General features: G+C 39.4%; 4 protein-coding genes across 8 annotated transcripts; 1 reads left to right on the forward strand and 3 right to left on the reverse strand.

Moving 5' to 3' along the window:
* Positions 1-1,006: 1,006 nt before the first annotated feature.
* samm50 (SAMM50 sorting and assembly machinery component) lies at positions 1,007-7,662 on the reverse strand. Its single transcript, XM_032580461.1, has 15 exons — positions 7,508-7,662; positions 6,354-6,464; positions 6,007-6,108; positions 5,821-5,908; positions 5,070-5,176; positions 4,787-4,917; positions 4,302-4,389; positions 3,867-3,995; positions 3,540-3,611; positions 3,353-3,439; positions 2,110-2,180; positions 1,928-1,995; positions 1,700-1,846; positions 1,460-1,601; positions 1,007-1,144 (listed from the first exon to the last, which is right to left on the reverse strand). Exons 1-15 carry the CDS (start codon positions 7,526-7,528, stop codon positions 1,099-1,101), a joined length of 1,410 nt encoding a protein of 469 aa, XP_032436352.1. The 5' UTR covers positions 7,529-7,662; the 3' UTR covers positions 1,007-1,098.
* A 1,111-nt stretch (positions 7,663-8,773) lies between these two features.
* Positions 8,774-11,338, reverse strand: efcab10 (EF-hand calcium binding domain 10). Its single transcript, XM_032580539.1, has 4 exons — positions 11,195-11,338; positions 10,089-10,253; positions 9,127-9,217; positions 8,774-9,031 (listed from the first exon to the last, which is right to left on the reverse strand). The coding sequence occupies exons 1-4, from the start codon at positions 11,295-11,297 to the stop codon at positions 8,986-8,988; spliced, it is 405 nt and encodes a 134-aa protein (XP_032436430.1). The 5' UTR covers positions 11,298-11,338; the 3' UTR covers positions 8,774-8,985.
* A 424-nt stretch (positions 11,339-11,762) lies between these two features.
* On the reverse strand, positions 11,763-13,590 carry uqcc6 (ubiquinol-cytochrome c reductase complex assembly factor 6). 2 transcript variants are annotated; one of them, XM_032580548.1, is made up of 4 exons: positions 13,485-13,577; positions 12,945-12,955; positions 12,708-12,833; positions 11,763-12,251 (listed from the first exon to the last, which is right to left on the reverse strand). In XM_032580548.1, the coding sequence occupies exons 3-4, from the start codon at positions 12,813-12,815 to the stop codon at positions 12,132-12,134; spliced, it is 228 nt and encodes a 75-aa protein (XP_032436439.1). In that variant the 5' UTR covers positions 12,816-12,833; positions 12,945-12,955; positions 13,485-13,577; the 3' UTR covers positions 11,763-12,131. The 2 variants fall into 2 exon arrangements, with proteins under 2 accessions (XP_032436439.1, XP_032436440.1); XM_032580549.1 differs by lacking the exon at positions 12,945-12,955 and having other exon boundaries at positions 13,485-13,590.
* A 515-nt stretch (positions 13,591-14,105) lies between these two features.
* tdg.2 (thymine DNA glycosylase, tandem duplicate 2) lies at positions 14,106-20,087 on the forward strand. 4 transcript variants are annotated; one of them, XM_032580486.1, is made up of 10 exons: positions 14,106-14,539; positions 15,562-15,875; positions 16,203-16,402; positions 16,512-16,581; positions 17,256-17,391; positions 17,604-17,686; positions 18,287-18,381; positions 18,471-18,642; positions 18,751-18,889; positions 19,755-20,087. In XM_032580486.1, exons 1-9 carry the CDS (start codon positions 14,484-14,486, stop codon positions 18,843-18,845), a joined length of 1,221 nt encoding a protein of 406 aa, XP_032436377.1. In that variant the 5' UTR covers positions 14,106-14,483; the 3' UTR covers positions 18,846-18,889; positions 19,755-20,087. The 4 variants fall into 4 exon arrangements, with proteins under 4 accessions (XP_032436377.1, XP_032436376.1, XP_032436378.1 ...); XM_032580485.1 differs by having other exon boundaries at positions 14,107-14,539; positions 19,752-20,087; XM_032580487.1 differs by having other exon boundaries at positions 14,108-14,241; positions 19,752-20,087.
* Positions 20,088-20,207: the final 120 nt, after the last annotated feature.

Raw genomic sequence — 20,207 nt, forward strand, 5'->3', positions numbered from 1 at the left:
ACACCCAGGTCTGACTCCTGCTAGACCTGTTCAATTAAGAAATCAGTTAAGTAGAACCTGTCTAACGGCATGAAACACAGAACAGGGGATCCCAAAAATCAAAACTATTATCATTCCTCAAGCTGAAGAAATTCAAGAAATAAATGGAGCAGATTTTACATCACAGTGAGAGTCAAAACATGGTAATGGTTGTGAGATGTTCTGAAATCATTCATTCTGTTCCCGACCAAAAACTCCTGGAGGAAAATGCTACGCCATCGGTTCATAGCCATAAACTTAGGCACACGCGTGTAACGCAGCAGGACAAAAATCCAAACCAGTCAGCACTAAGTCAGTCGCTGAATGGCTAAAATAAAATTGCCTCTCACAATGAGGCAGCAATGTTAGGGTATGAACTAGACATGAATCTATTCTGTAATATCCACTGTTTACTTAATAGATGTTTTTTTTTAATTCCTGCTCTGAATAGATTGATAGAAAAATCAGGCAGTTGGAAATTCAATTTAAAAAATGTCAAAAATGCGTAATACGCAAAATGACATTTGCTAAACTAAAACTTGGGCTAATTTTAAACAGCTCAGAATATGGATGGATGTTACTAGAGCTCCCTCACAGAGACTTGAGTCGTACAAAGGTGTATTATTGTCATGCTGACATCTTTCTAACCTGACTGTGTTGTTTATACTTTTATAGGCACTTTTATAGCATATTTGATCATTCTAATAAGCAACTTATAAAGAGCTAGAGCACAGAGAAAAAAACTGCATGGAGTCAGAAAAACAGACATTATTAAAGATAAAACTGCTGCTCATTGGAATAATAATAATCATAACAACAGAAACCTTTGTTGTCAAAGTCTTATTTATAAGGGACAATTAATAAGTCAGAAATTGACTCTGAAGTTTACGATAAATCTAACAGAGGTAAAGCAGCTTTACACACTGATCTGGACTAATTTCTTCTCATTCCATGGCAAAATGGTTTTAAAAAATAAAGCAACACAAACTGAAGTCAGATGAGACAATTTTATTGAACTACGTTTTTCCAACAATACTGTACAAACAAACTTTCAACGCAACCGACAAAAGTTTAGTATCTTCACAAGAACCTAATTCCTGCTCCGAACTGGAACCCGTCGCATATCCTGCAAGGAAAACAGAGAAAACTTCTGAGACCTAAATCAAAGCAAGCCAAAAAAATAAAAAAAAAACCTCTCAAATGTTTTACGTACTATATATAGTATGTAACAAAGATAAAGTTTTCAAAATTACCATTTATTATTCTGTATTATCATTTTATTATTTTTTCCTATTATCATATCTGACATTTGGAAGCCCTTTAAATCTGCACGGTAGCCGATCTGAACAACACATTATCCAAGGAACTAATAATCGGATTCATTTTAGTGAGGCTTTTTTTCTCATAACCATAAAACAACACAAAGGTCTAAAGTGGCTACCTGTCTCCACTTTGGACTCCCATGGGAATGCAGTAATTCAGTTCCACCCTGGCAATGTTCCCCAAACGCAGCACGATGCCCAGCCCATAGGACCAGCGGATGCATTCTGCCAGTTTCTTCAAATGTGCCTGAGGCCCCTCGCCTTGACGGAAACAAAACACGGGATCTCAGTCGAACGGGGTGGGAAAAAAAACAAAAAAGAACAGACGTCTGCGAGAGCTCCGGCTTTTTTCGCCTCACCGTAGTTGAGGTTACAAAGGTTTCCGGCGTTAAGGAAGAAATGGGTTCTGAAGAGATCGCCGAAACCGCCTCGGCCCGGTCTGAAGGGCAGAGGCGTGTAGAGGTGGAGGCCTCCCGCCCAGTAGGCTTCACCTCCCAGGAAATCACCTGATGCCAGTGAAGTCAGTAACAACGGCTTTAGAGCAGAACACCACATTTCAACTTTGCTGATAAACGTCTTTGTCTTACCGTCACTTTGTGGGCCCATGCTGTACATACTAAATCCCCTGATGCTGGTCGGGCCACCGAGGTAGAACCTACAAGTTAGCAAAGATACGGTGAGGTGCATTTTTTTTTACAAAATATCCTGAGGGAAATTTGAAGTACTCCCTCCACGTAGTCATTTCTCTAAATATTGCTCTTTTATGCACCTGTCTGCAATGCATGTTGACTTATCACCAATGGGTAGAAGAAGGCCTCCCCACAATGAGGCAGAAATAACCTGAATGGAAAAAAAAAACTGTTAAAAACAAACTTGGCTTGTGCATTGAAACGACATGATAAAAGTTCATTGTAGGGCTGCAACTATTGATTATTCTAATTGATCGGATTAACATTTTCTATCTGTAGATCTGACAGTCGTCTGAATAACAATGGAACAGAAGGCCATGTTTTCGGAGCGTGGACCCCCAACGGGAGCAAATGTAAAGAAAACAGAAGAAGACCCAGAACTGAGCCCTGAGGCACGACACAAGAAACACACATAAAAGTTCCAGGAAATCAAACAGCAAAAAAAGAAAAAAAAAAGATTTTAATTAAATACTAACAGCTGCTATCAATTGATGATTTGACGAGGTTTCCATGTGAAAACACAACCAACTCACTGTTGGAGCTAAATTGTGTCACATTTTGTAAATCAAGTTAAGTTTAGAAAATTTCAAAAGCTTATTAACTTGGAAGTTTTTGAAATTTTTAAAATTTTTTAAACTTAACGGTTTAAAATTGGACAGCACAATGTGATGTTGATAACTTGCAAGCGGCTACTTTTAATGAGATTCAATAAGCTTTCAATTTTTATTGATTTAATTGAATAAAGGTTGTCGGTGTTTCTTGCTATTAATTTGGGCTTATCTTTGAGTGTACATTTTTATGACGATGTGAAACAGTTGAGTGTAACAGCAAAGATAAAACAGACAAAATCTGTCAGTGGAGCATAACATTTTTCAGTAACACTTTATTTGACGGGTTGTGAATAAGACTGTCATGACACTGTCATTAACCAAGAAATCATGATCTGACATAAATTTGTGATAAAAGTATTACTGATTAAACTTTAGCTATAATAACATAAAGCTACATAATTTTTAAAGTTTAATCAGTAATACTTTTATAAGAAATTTATGCCAGATCATGATTTCTTGGTTAATGTCAAGTTGTCATAACAAAGACATTTTGAATAATGTCAACTTTGTATTGAAAGTGTCATGATTTACCGAATGACACTTTATGACAACAGTCATACATATTCATGAAGACTTACTCATGTTTATGACGGCGTCATGACAGTCTTATTCACAACCCGTCAAATATAGTGTTACCCATTTTTCACCCCCCGCCTCAAACTGTATTTTGGACGATGATCTTTGATTAGTGGAGCTCAACGATAAATCTCACCGAATCCAAAACGAGAGCTCTGTTGAGTTGAATCTCAAAGTCCTCCTTCAGGAACCTGGCGTCGCCTCCGGTGTAACCAGCCAGCTCCTGCACAGACACGAAACGTCGGCGTCACAAACAAGATCCGTCACATTGTCGTCCCGCGGCAATAAACAGCCAAACGAAAACGTTCCAGTGAAGACCGAACCTGATGAATCTTCAGTAATCCGCCTTTCCTCGGAAGGATGGAGGAGTTCCTGGTGTCGATGGCCATAGCGTGCTGGAAAATAAGACGACAGGCGCTAACAATATTCAGTTTGCTTCTTCTTCTCAGAAATGTCATTGTCTCCCACTGGACAACAACATCTAAGTAAGCCAGTGAAAATCTCTTCATTAGAAGATATTAATGAAGCTGGTTTAAAACCTTTACTAACCATCTTCCAACCAATTCTTTTTCTTTTTTTGGGGGGGAACCAAACAGCAATTTTTGACCACATACCATAACTTTTTGGTGTAACAAAAAGAAGACAAATACCGAAAGGGAAGACTTGAGCGAATGGCCACTCTCCTCTCGGATGGCGAAAGAGGCCGTCTGACCCAGAGAGCCCAGCTCTCTCCACACCGCTTCCCACTTTAGGGTTTGGCTGGTCTTCCACAAAGGAAACTGCATGTGGTAGGTGTGAAACAACTTTTGAGTTAGTAGAGATCTGCAATAATAAATGATCGTACAGCATTACCCCGTGAGGCGGTGTTTGTTTATTTTTATTTCATTACACCACAGTAAGTTCTGAATGAAAGGCTTATGTCAGACTAGTAAAAACTGGCACCAGACGGTACTGAAGAAGCTGGTTGTTTCTCAGAACTTGAGCTCAACCAGATCCAAACAAGCAAACAAACAAAAAAAAAAACAACCCAAAAACAAACTAATGGTGCAAAATGTGACAAAACGACACTTAAGAGAAGCGCTTACGCTAACTTCTGTGGAGATGCCTCGATCCGTCTCTCTTAGTGAGCTCCACGGAAACTGACCTGTAACTTTGTACGCGTTGACCGAGATGCTGAAAGCGAAAAGAAAAGCGGAGATGTTACGTTTTTTAAAATTTGGTGCAACTTTTAATACGCATCTGCCGTTTAACGACCTTCTAATCAGATCGCGGAGCAGGGCTGCTCTGTGAGGTGAAAGCTTGCAAACTGCAGCTCCAAGGAGGCGGGGCTAGATCCACCCTGGGATTTTGCACAGCTGAATGGTTCCAAAACCATCCAGAAAAACCATGCATGAAAATAATCAAAGCAACACTCCAACATTCATTTTGTTGAGGGAATAACATTAGAACAGGATGTTAATCTCAAAAGAGTCAAATTCGCATGATACTATTTAAGTTTTCGTATGTACTTATATAATTAGAGTGACCTCAAAACCATTTTTGTTTTCTAAAAGCCGATCCCATGTCTTACTTGCGCTCAAACTGTCCTGGTTGGGGTTTGAAGAAGGAGAGTCCGTACGATGTCTCTTTGGTGCCGTAGGAGAACTGGAATGTCAGCTTTTCTGCCCTACCTAACACATTTGGTAATTTTACTCCGAGTACCTGAAACGACGGAAAGTAAAACCAGGAAACGACTTATTTTAATAAAACCTGATGTTATAAATTATATGTAACAACATATAACTAAGACAACATCTAATAAGATAATAATAATAATAATAATAATCAATTTTAACTTGGCTCAAAACACTAACCATGCTCCCTTCATTGTTTCCGACCATAGTGTTATAGCTGCCTGTCAAACGCCTGAGCTCAGTGACCTCAAAGGTCACGTCAAGACCATTAGGAAGGGCGCCTTCACCTGGAGGCAAAACAAAACAAGAGGGATGCACCGATATGAAAAGTTGGGCCAATAACAATATCCGATATTAATGTTGCTGTCACAGCCAATAACGATATTGTACACAAATTATAAATATATGTATATCTCACTGCGCTATCGAAATCTTGAAGGAAACAACCACACCACGGACTTCATCACAGTTTCTCTGCTTCAGTTAAACAGTAACTGCGTTTAATCATATTAAAAATTACTGACATTTATTGATTCACCTTTGCAGAAGAAACAGTGGGTAAAAATAACAATACTATTGAGATTTTGGAGGGTTTTAAACATCATGAATTGGAATTTATTATGACAGCGATGAATTTAAATCTTACTGCGATAAGAAATTTATCAGAATAAATAGTAAATAATAGGATAAATGTCCACCATCACTTTCCTCGCCCTTCAGAAACAAATGGAAACATGATGGAAGTAAACATTGGTTGTTGACATCGACCCAGTTTTATTCATTGGATCGATATCGATATGTAAAATGATCGATACCGCTACTGGTGCCGATGTATCACGCATCCCGACAAAACAAGCTAAGAACATATGAACTCTGCTCCTGTACTGGAAAACGTTACTCTTCCAAATAAAAACGAGGCGACAGACGATACCTCGCGAAGTGTCGATGACAACCTCCACCTTCCTGAAGATACCGAGACGCAGCAGCTTCTGTCGCGCGTCGTGAGACCTCCGCATCACCTGCGTCACAAATTCAAGCGCGTCGATGCCAGCGACTGCTCCGAACACATAGGCACTGAACAAGCAATAAATAGTGCGGTGGGATGAGGCGGACGTACGTCAATCAGGTTTTTTGCCCTGAACACTTCGGCGATTTCATAACTCAAAAAGTCATCCTTTGTTCTTCCAAGTCCATCAATGTGGACTCGCTGGACAACAACCTGAAATAACAAAACAAAACAAAAAAACAGGAGAAACACAGTCTGAAACCTCATGAACGTCCAAAACAAAATTCAACAGAGCAAATGACGAAACAAAAGATCAATGGAGGTCATTAATACAGAGTACTACATGGTCATAAAGCAATAAATCCGTCCTTTTAAAATAGCAAACAGAGCAACAATGAGAGAGTGCTACCATATCTTGAGACATTCCTGCCTAAAATTAAAAATAGTGACATTCTCACATTTTTGTTTTCAAGAACTTCTTGCTTTGGCTCCTGTTCAATCTCCGGAGCTTCGACGTCGTCCGCTTGGACGCCTAACTCTGGCCCCTGCATGGGCAGAGGGTCGAGGCTCTAAGGAAACAAAATATGTGGAAAACAATTAAAATCACTCAAAGCACACATAGTGTTTTACCAAACTCATGTGCTAAATATCAAAAAACAAACAGATTTAATTTCATCTGATGTTGGTTCTTAGTACATATTAAAAAAACCCCAGAACATGTCGCTTTGAGGGAGGAGTAACAACAGAAACAAAAACAAACATCACATGGCAACATAAGCAACACACATAAGAGCCCTCATATTAATGTTTTTAGGGCAACACTTTATTTGACGGGGTGTGCATAAGACTGACATGACACCTGTCGTGAACATACATTTTTCTACATGTCAGAGAAAAGCTGTGTGGAGAATAATAGCTGGAAATAATGGCTAAAACTTATAATCTTCACAGCACAGAATAGAAATCTTCCACAAGTGTGTTTTTTTTCTTAACATATCCATGTGTCATAGTAATAAATACAATGTAAACAATATTATTTCAAGTGTAATAACCAATATGCTACAATATGTTGGCTGCAGTAGGAATAGCTCGCTGTTCTGTTTCCAATAAAAGCATTATACATGGTTATACAAGCTTAATAACGCAGTGGGGAGTAATGGAGAATATGATTAAAGGGCATAGGGCAACAAAAACAATGAGTCAGGAAATCACTTTTTACATGTCAATGACAAATGCATCTTTTTAGTGAAATATTTCCCAGATTTTCTGGTCAAAAACGTTCATACAGTGTTGTAGGTATGAGTATAATCTGCTTTTATGGCTTCAGCAACACCACAGACACACCAGCATCATTACAGATTGGAGTCAAACCATGAACGGTTCCTTATCCTGGCGTTCAACACGATTTCGTTGACATTAAACAGTTCCTACAGTGAATCAATAGCACCACGCTACAAACGAGCGGCATGCTGAGCCCAGTTAGAGCCTTGCTGGGTGAACTGTGTCGGGCCTTTGCTTCCAGTCCAGCAGCCGCTCTGACAGATAACTCCCACTAAATGCTCAGAGAGGTCAAAGTCCTGGCTAATACAATCCCCGCGGACTCCTTCCTTACCCTGGCATGGACGGTGCCCATGCTGAGCTCCGCTGGGCGCTGTCCCGAAAACTGCCGGAGAAACTCTGAGTGGAAAACGACAAAAACTACTTTAACCTACAAGTAACCGAGAAGAAGCGAGGAGCCTCCGTATAAGGAGGCGGCCATGTCACTTCCTGGACACGCCCCTTCCCGGGGAGCGTTCAGTAGCGCAACGCTGAAAAGGTTTTCCTTTCGCTGTAAATCTTTGGACGCAGACTGTGCATTGCTTCATTCAAACAAATACATTGTAAAGTGTAACACCGGGAAAATATATATTTTACTGTTTTTTTTTTAACAGGGCCTGCTAGTTTTGAGCAATATCTACGCAAGAGTGCCTTATATTTGACATTTTAAAATTATGCAACATTTGAACAATAATTCAAACCCAAAGACATGGAGGCCTATTTTCGCCTGATTAGAGGTGTGGGAACATTTACTCAGTTAGAGTTACTTGACTGAAAACTTTTTTTTTTTTTTAGAATTTTGTTTTAATAAAAGCATTATTTTAACTTTTATTTTAGCAATATTAATGTGAGGTATCACTTTTCTTACTGGAGTAGAATTTCAGGAGACTCTTCCCACCGTGAGTGACTTTACTGAATGAAGATTATTTTTAGCCAAAAATGTATGAGACACACATAGTTGATGTTAAAATGAGGCATTTTGTTGGTCCACAAACCTTGTTGTTTTAATGCTATTTTCTATCGACTAAGCCATTTGGAGATCAAGAAGAGGGAGTGAACACAATATACAGTCATTGAAAGTAGTTTATTTTATTTATTTATTTATTTTTTATTTAGTAAGCTGATATGATCAGTTACTCAATACTTACATCCCATTTTTACCAAATACTTTTTTACTCACTTGAGTCATTTCTTGGACGACTTCTTTTGACTTTTGCTTGAGTAGAAATATGTTGGAAGTAATGCTCTACTCTTAACATCAGAAAAATTTTTGTATACTCATACACACCTCGTAATTATAATATAATTATGACACTGCATCCCCATAATATAATTACAAGATAGGTAATACTGAGAAAGCAAAGTCATAAATTCTTAAATATTGTCTCATATTAATCAGGTCCCTGTTCTTTGTGTGCTGTGTATGAGTTTCTGTAAAAAAAAAAATTAGCAGCCATAAAATTAAATATGGCTAATGTTAAATAAAAATATGGTTGGTGTGTGGAAAAATACGTTAAATTAAGTAAAAGTTCAGGCTTAGCGGAAAGACTATTCGACAAGAGTGGATACTAGTGTATTTATTAAAATGTACAATACGAAAGAACATAAAAATTGAATCAGAATGAGCACAATTCATCAGGCAACTTCTGCATCTTCCACAGGCTTAGCAACTTCATATGTTTTCTACCTGAAGCAAACAAATAATATCTCTATAACCATAAATAACATGAAATAAAATAACAGCCGCTGCAGAGGAAGGAGAAAAAAAGGCTTTCAGTGCTTTGCATATGTTGCCGAGTCTCTCTTCAGAACTTCCATCCTAAAAAATAAAAAATAAAAAAAAAAGAACTCGCTGAACGATTCATAACAAAACATACTATCACATGCATAGCCGACTCAGCAAGCTGCACTTACGCTTCGGTTTTAAATGTTTCGTGGGATATTTTGTCTTTCGCTCTGCCCTCAGGGTTTATGTTGATGTCTTTTATGCCAAGCATGGTCAGAGCTGAGGGGGAGAAACAGTTTTGTAAATAGCAGGCTGGGTTTTGGATAATATTCACACTGAAACACTGTAAATTACAGCATTGACTGGAATAACATTGCCTTTGAAAACATTTGATTAATACATCAAAAGTGGCCTTGTTGAGATCATCAACAATATGACCTATACAGATAAATTGTGGTATATTTTCAGGGGTTCCCAAACTTCTCCGTGCCGTGGCCCCGCAAACAGCAGTCGCTTCAGCCGAGGGACCCCCTTCACTAAACCCCACAGGCAATGCTACAAAATGTGTACAGAAACATCAGCTTTTAGGATTACTATTTTTTTTAACTAACTTTTATTCACTGATTAATAATTACTACATTCTTTTAGAACAGAGGCTGCCTTACACTTTCCGATTTTAGTTTTCCATGAGTACTTAGCTGGGCTCCTGGTCGGCTCCTTCTGTCTTTTTCTTGTCAGAAACTTGTCCGTTTTGCGCTTGCTAGCACAGCTATGCTAGCTTGAGGAGCAAAGCAGCTTGATAAATTTGACTGTCAGAAAGTTGGCTGCCAGTCAAGTTAAATTATTTTAACTTATAACTTATAATAATGATTATAGAGTTTATGATTTAAAAAAAATGATTGGGCAATTTTTTTTTTTCTATTTCTCTCCAACATTTTGAGGCCCCCCTGTTGCTCCCTGGTGGCCGCCCCTGTAACACTGGAGTTATAGGGGTGTTTAGATCTTATTATAATTTTAAAACTAAGCTTATTCTTTCACAGCTTCAAGCTTGTTTGTGGTTTTAAGAACCTTAAAAAAAAAAGTTTGTTCACGGAAAATAGTTAAGCCACAGTTTTAAGACTTCCTGAAAGCGACCAGCAGCACCACTCACCCTGCTTGTACTGTGCAAAACTGATATACTTCTGGTTAGCGGGATCCATTATGCCGCAGACGGCAGTCAGGTTGGAGTTGTCAAACAGATTTGGCCCTCTCATCCCACTTTCCCGGGAAATCTTCAGCAGATCCAGCTGCTCAATGAGAAACTCCTTGGGATTCTCTGAATGACACAATCATCGAACACGTTAACGACGAAGGCAAAATTTACACACACACACACACACAAAAATAAATAAATAATGAAAATGAGTCATTATTGCCACAGGATCAACACTATCAAGATATTCCGACTAAATATTTTAACTACTGTGACAACAAAGCATCAAAAGATTGTTCTAGATATCTAGTTGTGATTGGTTGTTGACATACCCTGCAATGGGCATTAACATTAAATAATTTTTGGCTTTAAATTATTTGTAGGAACTGTTGTTTTCACAGGGTGAAAAGATGGGCCAACAGTAATATTTTTTCTTACACGCATGCCATTTATTTTCGGGGTACATATTTTCAGCAGATCCACCTTGACCTTACACTTTTTGTATCCATCAACAAACATCTGGAATAATGCTGGATGTTTGATAGGCTCAGATGGCTTGGTGTAAAAATAGGATCCATTTTGTTCCTTTGTGTTATTTGGAATTTCAAACTTGAAGAAAAAATCTTTTTACTGGTTGTTGGATCCTACATCAAAACAAAGCTCGTCATAACTTTTAAGAAAATCTGAATTAGACAAAATTGGACCTCAAAGCAAAATTGAATTCTGCTTTATAAACGTGCTTAGTTGTGTAAATACTCATTTAGCCCTTATGACTAAAAAGGCAAAGATAACTGACTGAAACTTTTCTTTCAGAGTTTAAAGAGTTAGCTTTTGAACTTAATTCAGTGCGAGTTTAATAAGGCAGATAAGCTCAAGGAGCATCTCTACAAAGTACATTTTTAAAAAGTGAATAGTTGATTAACATTAAAACTCTTGATTGGTGTCAGAATTCAGTGACGGCGACGTTAAACAAACCGTGAATCAGCAGCTGTGGAAAAGAAATGGTGCTAATGAAGCTCACGAGAGACGGATATTCCATGATTGAGGAAGAAATAAACTCTAACCGGGTCTGTAAAACAGGAGCATGCTGGTCATGTTGTCCATGAGCTCAACAATCTTGTGTTTCTTGAGATATTCTGTCGCGTCTTTCTCTCTCTGGGTCGCCATTGTTCCCTCTTTTCTGTTGAACCGGGTTGCTACGATACCACAGGCCAGGCGCGCGAGCACGGCACTGGTAAAACCCACTGCGCGTCAAGCCCGACTCCGTCAACAAGGAAGAAAGGAGGCAGGTCTGTAAATAGGTATCAATATGTTTATCTGCTTCTTTTCTCCACTAAAAATATACATTTTATTTACAATGACGCCATACTTCGAATTTATGTCTTAGAGGCTTAAAAAGACGACGTTCGTCTTTCACAAAAAAGTTAAAAATGCACAAATAATGTATACCTCGCTTTACAGTTTCACTGTAGCGCATATATAGATCTTATATATACATATATATAATTTGTGAGTTTGATAACAAGATACTGCTAGCATTCCAGTTTGACACTTTTATTATTTATACATTTCACTGTCTGGCCGGAAACCATGGCGGTAATGGGTATTACATGTGTAAATAAAACATTCTAATATTGTTTAACTCTTTTAATCACTTCTCTAAAATAAGCAACATTTAAAATGGACAAACGGTCATCAAAATAATTGTGCTCATGACAATAATTCAGAGACAGCCAAGTGTGATTGCAACTGATTATTATGAATGGATTAAACCGCAGTCAAATGAAAGAAGGCTGGAGGTAATAATGATGCAGGTGAGCAGCCGCGATGTGATGGTTCTGTTCTCCAGGTCTCTTTGGCTCAGTTTCATTCAGACACGAAGATTTATTGTCTGTGTACAACATAAGGCAAAAGAGCAACATATCCATTGCAGTTGTTTCATAAGAGACTCTGTCCCAAGGTACATAGTAGTATTTCTTCTAAAAGAAACATATTTCCCCGTCAGTCCACATTTTTTCCTTCTTTAAGCTTCTGAAAGGCAGCAGCAGCTTCTTCTCTAGCTTTGTAACCGTGTAGTTCTGTCTGAAGCTCTCCGGGTTTTGGTGGGATTTCTGGTATACTCTGAAATACAAAACAAGAACCAAGCAATCTTGGTCTGAGCGCCACACTTGCAGTCATAGTCAAAACAAGTGTTGGTATTAAACGATGAAAACGTTTTCAGACATATTCTGGGAACTTCTTTTGTTTTACAACGTCAATACATTTCACAAAATTGTTAGCTGATTGCTAAAATTGTGTCTTCAGACATTAGCGTGTGTGTGTGTGTGGTGATGAGAAAAAAAATGCACAGCACATTTTTTTTTGCACAGTTTCTTTTGATTGTATGTTGTACAATCAATCCACACTGAAAAAAAGACAGCTGGAATAAGTCAAATAAATATTATTTAAGAATTATTTTTCTTAAATATTGATGAGGACTGTTTCTAAACTTCTTATCAGAAAGTTTCAAATGAAAGAAAAGAAAAAAAACCAACAGAGCTTATTAAACAGTGACAGTGGATTCAAGCTGCCTCTTACCAGATCAGGAAGGTAGTACTGATGGACGACCTGTGCTCCTGCAAACATGGCCAGAACACTGGCTCCCAACATCCGGATGTACCGCGGCCACGACACACCAGCTGGCATCTCTTACAGAGTTACAGCCTGTAGGAGATATGATTGCTCAAATTAATAGTGGGGAAAAAAACAACATAAAAACGCTTTCTACTGTTTGTTACTGGCTTAGTTCGGCACATTTATCTGTTCTCTCCTTACCCCTTGAAATCCTCCAAAAGTTCCAGAGAAGGGTTTTGTTTTAGTACCCAGCATACAAAAAAAAAAAAAATGAGCGCAATGTCATGTCATTTTCTTATGATTGCTCTTACAGAAAACACTTTTTAGTACATTTGTCTGAATGCAGAAAAATGTATCCCCACACCTTGATGATCCCACCATCAGTGTGGGGATGGTGAGCTCAGCTCTTCCACCACATAAAACATTTCAATTTATCAGTAAACGTTTTTGACAAACTAATTTTATTTTTGTTTTGTCGTTTTTGTAGTCCTCTATACTTGGGTTTTTAAACCGCAGTATGAACATTACCTGAAAACGCCATGTTCTAAAAGTTTATCAGTATTCCAGCTTAACAGTTGTTGTTTTTTGTATCTGTATCTAAATGTTGGTTACATACATGTGGTGAAGGAAGAGAGGTTACGAAGTCCGAGTAAACTAATTTAAATTAGCCCTGACAAAACAGCAGCATGCTAAGCTAAGACATACTTAGCGGAACCGGAAGCGGTGTTTTTACAGCCTTACCTTGTCTATTACATCAAACAATAGGTGCTATGTAGAGTATATTCTAACCATCTTAAACCACAGTATCTGTCATTGAGACACAAGCAGCACGCAGGTCGTGTTTAGCTAACAATTAAACGATCTATGAGCGGTGACTTCTCACTCTGCATATATTTACGAATGACGCGGTCTCCCAGAGCACTTAGTCAAGTTGCCCCTGAAGTTTCCAGGTTGAAAATAACAGGACATTTACCACACCGACGTGAAATCCATAAATTAAAACATATTTCACGTAATGCTGTCTCGAAGCAAGAGGACAGAGATGAATTGTTCACCAAATGCACCGATTGAGATTGGGTTACTGGCCTAAAAACGAAGTGATGATCGTGAAAAATATACAATCTTTTCTTTCAACTTTCTTCTATGCTATTGATTTGCGTTGTTGTGCGCATCGAAAGCAACGTTTATCGCCGCCTAGCGACATTCCACGTTCCTGGCTTTACAGTCGGTTGCGCGTTTTTCCATATTTTAATTACTAAATATTATATACCATTTTAATGGAACGTATTGTACATAAAAGTAATTTCACAATTATTCAGAATATAAAGCACATCGACAGACACAGAATTTTACTCTTGAGGTATACACTATGAGCACTAGGTGGCGGAAGAACGTCAATTAAACCAGATAGAGAAGAAAATGTTGAGCATTTAAATGGTCTTTGTTTTGCGGCTGCTTCGTTTCCGTATGTTAACCTTAATCAGAAAATGTACGACAGGTATGTTCCTACACTCCAGTACGTATTTGGTTCGTTAATGTGCAGCTCGGCCCACAGTTTCAATACACCTGTATAGAATTCCTTATAGCTGTTAGCAACATTAGCTCTTTCCTCCCTTTAGTAACGATGATTCTTCTTTGTGTGTTAATCGGAGGCATTATTTTGTAACCTAAAGCGTGTCGGCGAGTTTTAGCAGTAGTACAATATTACATTAAAGGTACTGAAATAAGTCAACAGTTAATATGGAGGAAAAGCAGTTTACAGCATTGACGGTTCCCACGGATTATTTTCAGCAGTGGTGAGTTGATATTTGGAGCTGACCGACTGACTGGGGGAACTTCTCATCTTATCTCCCCTCACACACTCATTTTCATGCATGATGGAGAAAATGACAAGACAGGTGATCAGACTGTACATTCAGGCTTCTTTTTGACTGGTCGCAACATAGCTGGCAATTACATTAACTTGTCAAAAATGCTAAACTCATAAACGTGCTTTGAAAAGTTGGTTTCGTATTGATGGGCGAGTGGTTAAAGCTGTTAAAACTATCGCATGTAAAGCAACACACTTGAGAGGAATTGACTTCTCATCCGATACGTAGATGGGAATATAAACACATATGTATGCTCATAACAAGAAAGAAGAGATGCAGTGCCTTACAACAACAACAACAACAAAAAAGTAAAGATCTGAAAAGTGCGGTGTGTATTTATATTCAGACCCCAACTCTTACCAGCCTCCCCTGCTCGTCAGTTTCTTTTCTCTGTTCCAGCTGTAACGCCGGTAAAGAAGTGAAGAAGTGTTACCGTGGAGATGGTCTGTTGACTGTGTTAAGCAGTAGTTTCCCTCTACACATGGCATTTTCCATGTAGCTAGAGTCGCAGAAAGGTTGTATTTACACAGGGATTACACGGCACACCTGGACTCCATTTACTGATTGACTTCATAAAGTAATTGGTCGGCACAATGTTTTATTTGGGCAGCATAAATGGGACAAAATGCTCACTACACTACAATTTTTTTTAATTTGTAAAATAAATGATAAAAAAAGAAAAAGTATTGAATATTTTTGTAAGGCACTGCATATTGCATTCTTCCTTAAATGAGCTGCACACAGTGGCAAATATAATCCACAAAGTGATGTACGTCAGTGCATGGTTGTTTGTAAGTATTGTGTGCATTTTTTCTCTCTCACTCACACTGTTTACCATTAGACATGACAGTTTTCCTTGCCATACGTTCTATTCTGTGTGTGTGTTTGCTCTCCTCATTTATTATTACTATTTTTATTATTATTATTATTATCTATCTTCTCTCTAGGTACCAGGCCAATCAGCAGCACCCCGAGGCTCAACACATGCTGCCGTATCACGGCCTGGGCCATTACGCCGACGGCTACATGGAGGAGCCCGTCATGGCGGAGCTGTCTGTCCACAGGGAACCATCGGAAAACCAGGAGCCCTTTTACCACAGCTACCCTCCGGCCTCCGGTCATTACCAGGAGCAGATCGGCCAGCCGAGCTTCAGCGAGCATCTGCAGCACCCGCAGCACTCGCAGCACCCCCAGCAGACTGAGCATCAGCACATGATCCAGCAGCGGGAACCTGACCTTCAACCTCACGCTCCTCCTCTAGGTAGACTGACGAACCACAAACGAAGCAGAAATGAGACGTTGTGGGGCGTGCTGTGGTGGCGCAGGGGGTCAGCACGCCCCACGTTTGGAGGCCTTAGTCCTCGACGCGGACGTCGCGGGTTCGACTCCCGGTCCCGACGACCTTTGCCGCATGTCTTCCCCCCTCTCCTCACCCTCCTTCCTGTCTGCCTACTGTAGAAAAAATATGAGCCACTAGCGCCGCAAAAACTCTTCGGAGAAAAAAAAAAGGAAAAAAAAAGAAAAAAAGAAATGAGACGTTGTGTGGTGTGTGTGTTTTCTTTTGCTCAGTTTCTTTTCTCCGTTCCAGCTGTGACGCCGGTAAAGAAGAAAAGAGGCCGACCGGCTAAGCAGCAGGTGGCGGATAAGGAGGTGAAGGAGGAAATGGATGAAGCCGAAGCTGCCAAAAAGGCCAAGCGGGTTCTGAACCGCTTCAACGGCATGAGCGTGGCTGAAGTTATGGCGAAGACGCTCCCTGACGTCCTAGCCTACAATCTCGACATTTTAATAGTGAGTTGTCTTTTTTTTCTTGGGATTCTGCAACAGTTGATTAGCAGTACCATAAAAATAAAAAATGCTATTTTGCTGCCACGGTAACCCCTTTTATGTTTCTTCTCAGATTGGAATCAACCCAGGACTAATATCAGCCTACAAAGGACGCCATTACCCAAACCCGGGGAATCATTTCTGTATGTTGACGTTCTGTCTGAGTACTGCCTACAAGCCGAACCCAAGTGTGGGGCTGTTACTTGAAATGCTTACTTTACTGCCAAGGCATTTCTGAAAGTGATGCCATGTGCATCCAGCCATCAACAACCTTAAATAAAACAAGGCAGAAATAGTACAAAAAAAATCTTACAATACTATATATACTACAATACACTGATCATGCCATTTAAACATCCACAAGTAGCTGTTAAATACAGAAAATGCCGACTAGAAGTAAATTTTTCCTGTTGTTCTGGCGCCCCATCTAGAGCGGCGCCCCTATGCGTCGCATATAATGCACACCCACTTTCTGTGCAACTGTTGCACTGTTGTTGTTTTCTTCAAGGTATCCGAGTAACGGGGATTCAATAATAATGCACGAAACATTCTAGAATTGTATGAACGTCCCTCCACTTCACATCTACACGCAGCTCTGTTGGTTTATTATAAAAAAAAAAATCCTTAAATACATTAAAATTTGTGTTTGTAACTTGACAAAATAGGGGAGAAAAAAAGGTTTTTCTGGGCATGAATATTTCCACGCGATATATCCTGTAGCACTGTTAAATCTGTTTTAGTTGCTCTAGTAAAAAATGTTTTTTTTCAGCTTGTTTGCAGATCTAGCGAACAAGAAATTAGTTTTGTTTTTCTGCAGGGAAATGTCTGTTTCTGTCTGGTCTGACTGAACAGCAGCTCAACTACATGCACGACCAGAGCCTGCCTGAGAAATACAGCATCGGCTTCACCAACATGGTGGAGAGGACCACACCGGGCAGCAAGGACCTGTCCAGGTATAAACCACCTGACCATGTGATGTCATTTTAACTCCGAGGGGAAACTCTTAGATTGTTCACTTCGATCAAAATATCAACATAAGATGCTTACTTTAGAGAGAGAAAAGGAGTGGGGCGAGAACGCACCCATGGGGGACGCCAGTGCTGATGGGTCCTAGTTTAAAAAATAACATTTTTGTTTTTTTCTGACATTGTTTTCTGTTTGCCAGTAAGGAAATCCGAGAGGGAGGTCGACAACTGCTCGAAAAGCTGCAGAAGTACAAGCCGCTCATCGCCGCTTTTAATGGCAAAGGTAAAAAGAAGCGAACCTGTTGAAGCCATAAGATGTCCTACGAACGCAGACACAGACTGTCGCTGCGTCTCCGTTACAAACTTTAGCAAAACTTTGTCAGTGTTCAGCCAATGTCGAAAAATACTCCGCAATTGCAAGTGTTTCTGTTAAATAAGAAACACAATTAAAATCTCACGTGAATAAATTTGTTCATGTGATAGGTCATTAAAAAAACCCATCATCCTTCACCTGACTTCCTGTCGATTTCTTCTTCATGGTTTGCGCGCCCGTGTCAGCATTCGGTTGTGACTTGTGTGATGCAAAAAAAATTGTTTCCGTTGCAGTTTTGTTAAATAATCACATTTTGATGCAGCCAAAAAAGAAAAATCACCTCATCCTAGCACCGAAACGTTTTAGCAAAAAACAAGAGATTTTTCAAAATTGCCATGTTTCCATCCACCCATTTTCTAACACCCTTTTACCTAGTGGGGTCGGGATTGCCATGTTTCCATTAAGCTAAATTAATTTAGAAATTGCCCAATTATATGGTCAATGGATACGCAGTTACTTGACAGTTAATTGACAAATCAGCAACAATTCTCTTCTACTCTTTTTTTTCAGGAATTTATGAAATATTTTGCAAAGAAATCTTTGGTGTAAAGTCCAAGAATCTCGAGTTTGGCCTGCAGCCTTACAAAATCCCAGACACTGAAACGGTACGTGTCGAGCAGAACGCATTTTAATATTGAACCGTACCGCCGGTACCCTGCCGCCTCTTCACGGCATTTATCCCCCGCACCCTCAGGTGTGCTTCCTGATGCCGTCGTCGAGCCCCCGCTGTGCCCAGTTCCCCCGCGCTCAAGACAAGGTGCATTTCTACATAAAGCTGAAGGAACTGCGTGACCAGATGAAAGGCCTGACACCCAACGGGGAGGTGCTGGAGACGCAGTACTCTTTTGACCTGCAGCTGGCTAAAGGTACGTTGCACCACGTCTTTGGGCACCGAAAGAACTGTAGCGTTTTGCAGTCATCATTATTTCTTTCTGAGAAACTCTTAACCCACGGCTGACGTGTTTGTGCTGCAGAGGACGCTAAAAGGATGGCAATCAAAGAAGAGCAAGTGGATCCAGAATATGAAAGCTGTAGTGGGCTTCATGATGGGGTGAGGCAGAGCAGCTGAGACAGAGGAGAGGAGGACCACAGGCCAACTACTGTAGCACTCAGGTATTGTGTAGCTGTAGGAAAAGACTGGTATTTTGAGCTGGTGTGCAGTACAGACTTTAAATCGCGTCGATCACTGTAACCATCTTAAATTTAGCAAAATGTCACCAAAAAGTTGTGTTTAGCACACATATCGCTATGCTAACCTAGCCTGGTCACTGCCTTCCTTCACAATTCTCATCTCCCTTCACTGCACTGTTTGAGATTTCTCCCATTGACCTGGATTTCTTCTGTGGAATTTCAATAGGGCCAATCAGCGAACAGAAGAAGTTGTGAACGATGACGTTGTCTGTTGTCTGCCTGTAGTTTTAGCAATGGCAGAGGAGGAAGCGAGCGTTACCGACTGGGTAGAATTTAAGACTTCAACAGAGTCCATGCCTCTAGGAAGAAACCGCACATTATCTCATTAAATTACTTGCTGTCTTAAATTAAAATGCTGTCTACATCGTTTTAAACTTTGTGATTGTGAGCGTGAGTGGGAACAAAAATAGCAACAGGTATTTGTTCCATATAACACAGTAGGAGTGTAACAGGTAAACCTTCTATGGATGCAAACTCAACTAAAAACCCACCTGTTTAGGATTGTATTTGAAACGTAATCAATTACAAATTTATTGATGGAACCTGACTTAATGTCGTGTTTTGATTGTTGATTCTGTGTTGCATTGTGTTTCTGTGTTTGATATGATGGAAAGCACTTTGAAATGCCTTGCTGCTGAAATGTGCTGTACAAATAAAATTTGATTGGATTTGGTTTGTACTCTAATGGAGTTATAATCGACGACTTCTGATCGGCTTATAAGAAAACAAAAAACATTGCAGATTTATATGTGCATTGTGTAATTTTTTTTTCTTTCTTTTACAGAAGTAGTCTATACACAAATGGCACCGTCAGGGTTGTAAGCTCAGAAATATTTCTTACCTGAACGAGTCGCAAGGTAAATCAGCCTGGAAACGAAAGAAGACTGTGCTGCACCTGCGGAACTGCCATGAAGAGACCTCAGCTATTTTTCTAACAGTCTGGTATCTGTTTTTATGGTATTTTTTATCACTATTTATTGCATCGTGTAAATTTGTTTCAAGTGAATTCTTTTCTATTTTGATACAGTTGTATCTTATGATTTATTTGCTGTATACATGGATTATTGAATTATGTCTTTGATTTGTAAGCACGGCTTTATTAAATCTCGTCTAAAGGTGACCGGCTCGGTGTGCGTTTTTTTTTAAAAATAGCTTCTGACCTATGTTTAAGAAGATTCACTTACGGTGTTTAAAGAAATTCAAAGGGACACTGAAAATACATTGGATTTCAAAGGGGGAA

The sequence above is a fragment of the Xiphophorus hellerii genome, chromosome 13, assembly GCF_003331165.1.
Source record: "Xiphophorus hellerii strain 12219 chromosome 13, Xiphophorus_hellerii-4.1, whole genome shotgun sequence".
NCBI classification, from domain to species: domain Eukaryota; kingdom Metazoa; phylum Chordata; class Actinopteri; order Cyprinodontiformes; family Poeciliidae; genus Xiphophorus; species Xiphophorus hellerii.

Coding starts and splice junctions, on each gene's coding strand:
- samm50 (XM_032580461.1), bottom strand. CDS start 7,528: ATGGGCACCGTCCATGCCAGG. Junction 1,996..2,109: donor TCAACATGCATTGCAGACAG/GTGCATAAAAGA, acceptor GCTAACTTGTAG/GTTCTACCTCGGTGGCCCGA. Junction 1,602..1,699: donor CCTTTGTAACCTCAACTACG/GTGAGGCGAAAA, acceptor GTTTCCGTCAAG/GCGAGGGGCCTCAGGCACAT.
- efcab10 (XM_032580539.1), bottom strand. CDS start 11,297: ATGGCGACCCAGAGAGAGAAAGACGCGACAGAATATCTCAAGAAACAC. Junction 10,254..11,194: donor GCTCCTGTTTTACAGACCCG/GTTAGAGTTTAT, acceptor TGTGTCATTCAG/AGAATCCCAAGGAGTTTCTC. Junction 9,032..9,126: donor GAAACATTTAAAACCGAAGC/GTAAGTGCAGCT, acceptor TTTATTTTTTAG/GATGGAAGTTCTGAAGAGAG.
- uqcc6 (XM_032580549.1), bottom strand. CDS start 12,815: ATGCCAGCTGGTGTGTCGTGGCCGCGGTACATCCGGATGTTGGGAGCC. Junction 12,252..12,707: donor AGTACTACCTTCCTGATCTG/GTAAGAGGCAGC, acceptor TTTGTATTTCAG/AGTATACCAGAAATCCCACC.
- tdg.2 (XM_032580486.1), top strand. CDS start 14,484: ATGGAGGAAAAGCAGTTTACAGCATTGACGGTTCCCACGGATTATTTT. Junction 16,582..17,255: donor AAACCCGGGGAATCATTTCT/GTATGTTGACGT, acceptor GTTTTTCTGCAG/GGAAATGTCTGTTTCTGTCT. Junction 17,392..17,603: donor GGCAGCAAGGACCTGTCCAG/GTATAAACCACC, acceptor TCTGTTTGCCAG/TAAGGAAATCCGAGAGGGAG.